At 42.4% G+C, this 7,190-nt stretch overlaps 2 protein-coding genes across 2 annotated transcripts; both read left to right on the top strand.

Moving 5' to 3' along the window:
* Positions 1-47: 47 nt before the first annotated feature.
* On the top strand, positions 48-1,141 carry LOC106820006 (uncharacterized protein HI_0077-like; the record flags this gene model as incomplete). The annotated part of the gene is made up of 2 exons (XM_014824569.1): positions 48-449; positions 1,132-1,141. Coding segments are annotated over 2 exons (412 nt in total), but the record flags the coding sequence as incomplete, so codon positions are not given.
* Positions 1,142-1,492: 351 nt separating this feature from the next.
* Positions 1,493-2,813, top strand: LOC106820005 (glucose-6-phosphate isomerase 2-like). The gene is given in 3 exon segments (XM_014824568.1): positions 1,493-1,498; positions 1,727-1,801; positions 1,803-2,813. Coding segments are annotated over 3 exon segments (1,092 nt in total).
* The last annotated feature ends 4,377 nt before the right edge of the window (positions 2,814-7,190 follow it).

The raw sequence follows: 7,190 nt of genomic DNA, 5'->3' as shown, positions 1-7,190 counted from the left end.
AAGGCATTAAAACACCGCAAGCTCACGTCAAAATTAGGCCGCGCTAGTTTAATTCATGCTGTTACACATATTGAGTTTAATGCGATTAACCTTGCGCTTGATGCCCTGTATCGCTTTCAACACATGCCGCGTGATTTTTACATTGACTGGCTACAAGTTGCCGCTGAAGAAGCCCATCATTTCAGCCTATTACGCCAACGACTCGAAAAAATGGGCTACCATTACGGTGATATGCCCGCTCATAATGGTTTATGGGAAATGACCGTCGCGACCGATCACGATGTACTTACAAGAATGGCCCTAGTGCCTCGTGTACTGGAAGCAAGAGGTTTGGATGTAACGCCAGGCATGATGGAACGCTTAAAAAAAGTAGATGATCAAGAAACGGTTGATATTCTCACCCTTATTTTGCGCGATGAAATCGGTCATGTTGCCATCGGATCACGCTGGTTTCATTACTGCTGTGCACAGCAAAAACTCGATCCTGATTCAACCTTTCGTGATTTATTAACCCAATACATGGGCGCCCCTCTACGTTCACCCTTTTTCACCGAAGCGCGCTTGCAAGCAGGCTTCACTCAACACGAGTTAGATCAGTTAATTGTAATGGAAGAACAGTGGGTTAATAAAAAAGGTATTCCTCTATGAGGGCAGATTTCTGCAGCACAAAAATGTCAAAAAATTACAGCTCATCAAAAAACAGATTTTATACTAAAGTAAACGCAAATCTATGCAAATCGGGTTATTGCTTACGATATGATTTTTCCATGACGCATTAACTGCCACTTATTGTTTAAAAGTTAGAAGTTGTAATAATGATGCCAGCAAAGAGCTCAGCGAATAGGACATTAAGGAAACCTGCTTTATAGACACTTTTACCCACTATTCTTCCAATAAACCGTAGAAATTAAACTATAATTATCGCGCATTAAAAGAACATTAACGGTACTTAAGACCTGAAATCTGGCCCATCCACGTGTAACCAATAAAAATCAAAAAGTAGGGGCTCTACTGAGCTAAAGGCCCCTCTCAAATAAAATATGCTCATGGAGATACACAAACAAAAGGTTATGAATCATGCGACCACTACGCGTTATCTCAATTCAAATCCCCATATGATTAATACTTCAGGCATGGCTAGCATGGCTGAAAGCATCATAACGGATGCCCGTAAAATTCAATATGGTGGACTTAGTTTGATGAAGATCCGAGGCGCATTTTAATCGGTTACTTCAATAAAATTGTAACGAATATGCCTCCTCGATTACTCAAAGAACCGCATAACAGATGAACGCTCCACCTCTCATTTAATCTCGGCTCGCCAAACTAAAGGTTGAAGAACAGCGGCGATCGCAGTTTGCAGGTGAAAAATCAATAACACCGAAGGCCGAGCGTTCGTGCACACTCGTCCTTACCAATCGAAGGGGCAATACACGCCGTGTTTTGTGACGATGAAATATATCATGCCCGATATTAATGCTGAACTGGAAAGATGAAGGTATTTTCCGAGAAAAAAGTCTCGTAGCGGTCAATGAATAGGCTTATGCCGGGCTTACCCATTACGCATTTGTGAATGTGGGTGATCGCGGCTCAGACTTAGGCCCTAAAGCTAGGTTTGTCGCGGCGCTTAACAATTACGCCACAGCCTTCAATTAAAAGTGAGCTTTGTCATCCAAATGTAGATGCTTCCACACATCAACAAATTCTATTGAACTGCGGATCGCAGAAACAACTTGTATTCCGTGATCATCAAAAAACTTTGACCACTCAAGAAACCCATTACCATGGCAAAACAACAGCTGCAAGAATGGTTCTTAGCGGCCCAGGACGTGTCACCGAAGAATGATATCGCAAAGCACTTTGTGCGGTAATCAACCAATGAACCTGCAGTGCCAAAAGCATTTGCTATTGACCCGAGAATATGTTCCGCTTATTTTTGGGACTGGGTAGGCGGTCGTTATTCACTATGGTCAGCCATTGGTCTCTCTAGTATTTTATACCTTGGCATGGATCACTTTATTGAGCTGCTAGAAGGCGCTCATGCGATGGATAATCATTTTCGTAATGAACCATTAGAATCGAATATTCCCGTCATATTAGCCATGTTAGGTATTTGGTACGGTAATTTCTTCCATGCTGAGTCCAGTGCCATCTTGCCATATGACCACAATCTACGCTTACTACCTGCTTACTTAGAACAAGCTGATATGGAAAGCAATGGCAAATCAGTCGATAAAGAAGGCCAACAAACCACCTACTCCACGGGTAAAATTATTTGGGGAGCAGAAGGCATTAATGGTCAGCATGCATTCTACCAATTGCTGCATCAAGGTACTCGGATTATCCCTACTGACTTCATTGCTTCTGTTATATCGCACCACTGCAATGAAACGCATTGCAATATCCTCGCATCTAACTTTCTTGCTCAAACTGAAGCTTTAATGCGCGGACGCACCATGGAAGAAACCCGAGAACAATTAATCTCGGCTGGCATTGAGTTATGCAAAGCGGAAAAACGCTTACCACATATGATTTTTGAAGGTAACCAACCGAGTAACTCCATTGTCCTAAAGAAGTTAACACCCCACGCGCTGGGTTCACTTATCGCCATGTATGAACACAAAATTTTTGTGCAGGGTACGGTCTGGAACCTTAATTCCTATGATCAATGGGGTGTTGAATTGGGAAAAAACCTCACCAAGAATATCCTCGAAGAAATGGAAAGCAACGACGACCTCTATGCGCATGATAGCTCTACCAGAGGCTTGTTAGATTGGTTCCGTAACTGTAGGCAGGAAGAAGATAAGAAATAAATAAAATTATAGATATTTTGGTTTTACCCTATACTTTATCTTACAGTCCATAACTTTGACTCAGTGGTCCATTAGCAAACGTCTTTTCATGGGTGAATTGTAGGGTGCAATGCATGTTTTGTGCAAAGTTTAGAACAATTGTTAGTAGTGTCAGTAAATGCGTTATTCTAAACTGTCTTTTTATTCTTTTTCTCCGGAAAACCACGATAGGACGTTAAATTGATAGCCATACTAAATTAAATTTATAAGGAGATCTTATATATGAAATTGGGAAACACCTTACTATCAAGGATATGCTTTTTGGTTTTGAAGTAAATGTACATCATGAACCGCTTAAAGCACTACTAGGCAGGGCGAATATTTCTACATTCCCTTTTTTTATTTTCCTATCTTTTTCACTACTTCTAATTAATATTCATCTTTTTTATGTATTCGAGCAGTTTTAGGTTCTGGCGCTGGTGGATGGCTTTCTCAGTGGAATTGAAACTGCAATAATTGTCACGCATACGTGAAGGAAATTTTAACGGCACTTGCTCGCACCCAATCCTCAATTGCCAATCAGTAACGACAATGAAACTGTGGTCTTGTTTTAATGCCTCGCCGCATATCTCGTGCTCAACTAGAATCCTTTTCAGCATCTTTTTCAACCAAACAGAGCGGTTACGTGACAACAGGTATGCTGCGCAATCGTTGATTTGTAGAGCACAAATCGGGACCATACACTCGCTGCTTATTGATGCTTAGAGCAGCACACCGCTCCTTGGGAATATCTATGCACGGAAGCCGTTAAAGGGTTGGGACCCTCCCCCACCCCCCCCACAGCTTTCCCAATTTTCAATATTCTAGAGCATTTCGCGTGTGGTAACTTGGAATAAGTCAACACAGACAAAGCAGTTTTGAAATCTCAAGCCCTACAGGGCTAAATTTACCGGCCGTTGCCACTACCGTCGTTCCACTTAAAAGCGAAGCTCCCCCTTATTCTCCACATCGACATAACACCGTACCGGGTGATAACATCGGTATGAAAATTGAAGATACAAACACTGGAAAGGCACTATTCTATGCCCCTGGATTAGGTGAAATAGAACCCCACGTCAAAGGCTACATGGAAGATGCCGATTGCATTTTAGTGGATGGCACCATGTGGACTAATAACGAGATGTCTCACGAAGGCATTAGTAACAAGTTGGCAAGTGAAATGGGACATTTGGATCAGTCCAGCGAAGGTGGTATTTTGGAAACACTGAAGTCCCTTTCAAAACCTCGTAAAATACTCATTCACATTAACAATACTAACCCTATTCTGGATGAATCAACGCCAGAGCGTGCAACACTTAATGAAGCTAGTATTGAAGTATCCTACGATGGTATGGATATTCATTTATAAATAGCGTAAGCACTAGGTATCAACATAGAAAAACATGAGCACTGACAATAACATTGCCGACTTACATAAAGCATGGACTCGTGAAGAGTTCGAACAAAAGCTTCGTGATAAGGAAAAGTATTATCACATAAACCACGAATTCCACATTTTGATGAATTCTGGAAAGCTGGATAAAAAAGCGATTCAAGGCTGGGTTGCCAATCGCTTTTATTATCAAGTGGCTATCCCTGTTAAAGATGCTTCTATCATGTCTAACTGCTGGGATCGTGATGTTCGTCGCTCATGGGTGCAACGTATTCTGGATCATGATGGTTATGCTGATAGCGAAGGCGGTATAGAAGCTTGGCTCATGCTAGGCGAGTCTGTCGGCCTTAAACGAGAAGAACTGTTATCTCACGAACACCTGTTACCGGGTGTGAAGTTTGCAATTGATGCTTACGTAAATTTTGCTCGTCAGCAACCATGGGAAGTTGCCGCAAGTTCTTCGCTAACTGAACTATTTGCTCCGAAAATCCATCAAAAGCGTCTAGATAAGTGGCCAGAGTTTTATCCATGGATTGATGTAAAGGGATACCAATATTTCCGTAATCGCCTTTCTGAAGCAAGACGCGATGTAGAACATGGACTAGACATCACACTGAATTATTACAAAACGCGTGAGCAAAAATGTTCTACATGTTAAACTGGATATTTTATGGACATGCTAGATGATTGTGGATGGCCTATGTTTGAGAACAAAACCACCCTATCACAACCGTATAATAACAGGTCGGATCTACTCAGTATTAAAATGAATAAAGACGCCATACCAGCACTATCACCCTTATTCCGCCTTCCAGTGCGGAAGAGCACAGCAACTAGTCATGTTGATCCTTATACCATGAAGGCATGGTTAAAACTTAGCCGGAAGTGCTTGGCGAAATAATGCAAACAAAGGGTGCGCATGGAAAAGCAACGTTGGCGCAATTCATTCAAAACACTTGAGCACCCTAATTCGAAGGTGCAGATGTCAGTGACGACGTAATCGTTTCATCACAGAGCAGAAAGTAATGGTTGGATCCAACCTTAATAACAAACCAGGCCCACCGCCTCTTGGTTATTGGCTGCAACTACCCTACTCCTGCGCCTACAATGCCTGACTTGCTTCAAACCCATATGGATATCGCGGAATTAGCAAGAAGAAGGCTTTCAGACAGATGATGGTACGCGTATAAGAGAAGCCCGGCGGAAAAAGGGGGCGCACTAACTTGGGTTTTCTGGTGGGCGACCAGCTGGTAGCGTAAAGACTTTGAACATTGTAATCGGCGCCGAATCTAGAAAACTGCGCCTATTACACCAATCTACTTACGTCGGTGTTGGCATGGACGGAGACCGTATTGCTGCTTTTAAAGAAGCCGCGTCTTGAATCACAATTCAAGTAGCTTTCTAGGCTAGTAACGAGAAACTTAATTAACTTCATCGCAGGAACTGATACTTTCAGCAAAACTAGATAATGGCGCGTCATACGGTAAAAAAACAAGATACCCAATGGTACTTTGTTTTTGTCTTGCATCGACAAAATACTTGACCAGATCAAAGACATTCTTGAACTTGCCATCGCGCCTTGTGAGGCTGACTATGATAGGATTACGCGACTACGCAAATATTACGGCTGGGCGAACTTAATAAAGAACAGCTTTTACCGCACCAAGAGAGCAAATTACTAAAGCGAAAAAAGGTGCACATGAATATCAATGCAGAAAATGAAGGAAAAAATGTCCCCCGTATTTTTTACGGTCAGCGTTTCTGATTATTCGAGATTCGCTCCAAACCCGGCATGCAACGGTGGGTAATTTTCCCTTACCATCACTTCTCCTGACGGATCAGCCTTGTACCTGTCATTTCCTGCACGATAATTCCAAGCCTTGGAGATTACCTAATGTTAAGACCACAGTATTGATTGGATATGGAAACGATTTCGCCCGGATTTCAAATAAGTTTCGGCGGGATTCGACCTGACCGATGAAAAAACCTTGTCGCAGCTGTGATGAGAAAGAAAAGACTCGGCTCGGGTGTCGCTGTCAGCTCTCATGCTCACGGGGATGCAGCCAGTTACGATCCAGTTGCTCAAAATCTCCAAATCATGGAAAATTGGTCCCGAAAAGATATTAGAGCCATTAGAAGAAAGGTATACATAATTTCCACACCATCAAATAGTTAAGAAAGCCGTTTAATCTTCCGCAATCATCGCGCGCTTCAAAAAACTAAGCATCAAAACTTTCCAATCTAGAATAGCGCTAAAAAATCGAATGCCAACTTTATCAGAGATAGAAAACCCTAAAACCTATTCAATCAATGTCGATACACCACATCAACTCTATGTAGAGGAATGTGGTAACTCGGATGGCATTCCTGTGATCTTTCTCCATGGTGGTCCAGGGTCAGCCTGTAACGCCTCTCACCGTCGTTATTTTAACCCTGTATATTATCGTATCATCTTGTTTGATCAGCGTGGCTGCGGGCATTCTACTCCCCATGGCTGCCTAGACAACAATACAACCCACCACTTGATGAAAGATATCGAAACAATTAGACAAAAGTTAAACGTTGAAAAGTGGGTGATTTTTGCTGGTTCCTGGGGGGTTACCCTCGCCCTGCTTTACGCACAAACGCATACTGATAAAGTATCAAGTATGATTCTAAGAGGAGCTTTTCTGGCCTCAAAACGTGACCTGGACTGGTTTTTTAGTGATGGTGTATGCAGACTGTATCCTGAGTTATGGGAAACCTTGAACACCTGTCTTCCAAAGATTGAATCGGATGAAACATTGTTGCAAACTTATCACCATTGCTTGTTTTCTGAAGATCCAGAGCTCAATAGAAAAGCCGCTAAAGCCTGGTCAGATTGGACGGATACGATTGTGACATGGACTCTTCCTACACAAGTAAAGCCAGAGCAAGCTACAGCCAAAAGTTCATTCCATGAGATTACAGACAAGCACATACGCAGC

The sequence above is a fragment of the Priapulus caudatus genome, unplaced genomic scaffold (genome assembly GCF_000485595.1).
Source record: "Priapulus caudatus unplaced genomic scaffold, Priapulus_caudatus-5.0.1 Scaffold5727, whole genome shotgun sequence".
NCBI classification, from domain to species: Eukaryota; Metazoa; Priapulida; class Priapulimorpha; order Priapulimorphida; family Priapulidae; genus Priapulus; species Priapulus caudatus.
Note: the sequence above shows the minus strand (reverse complement) of the source record. Positions and strands in the feature narration are given on the sequence as shown.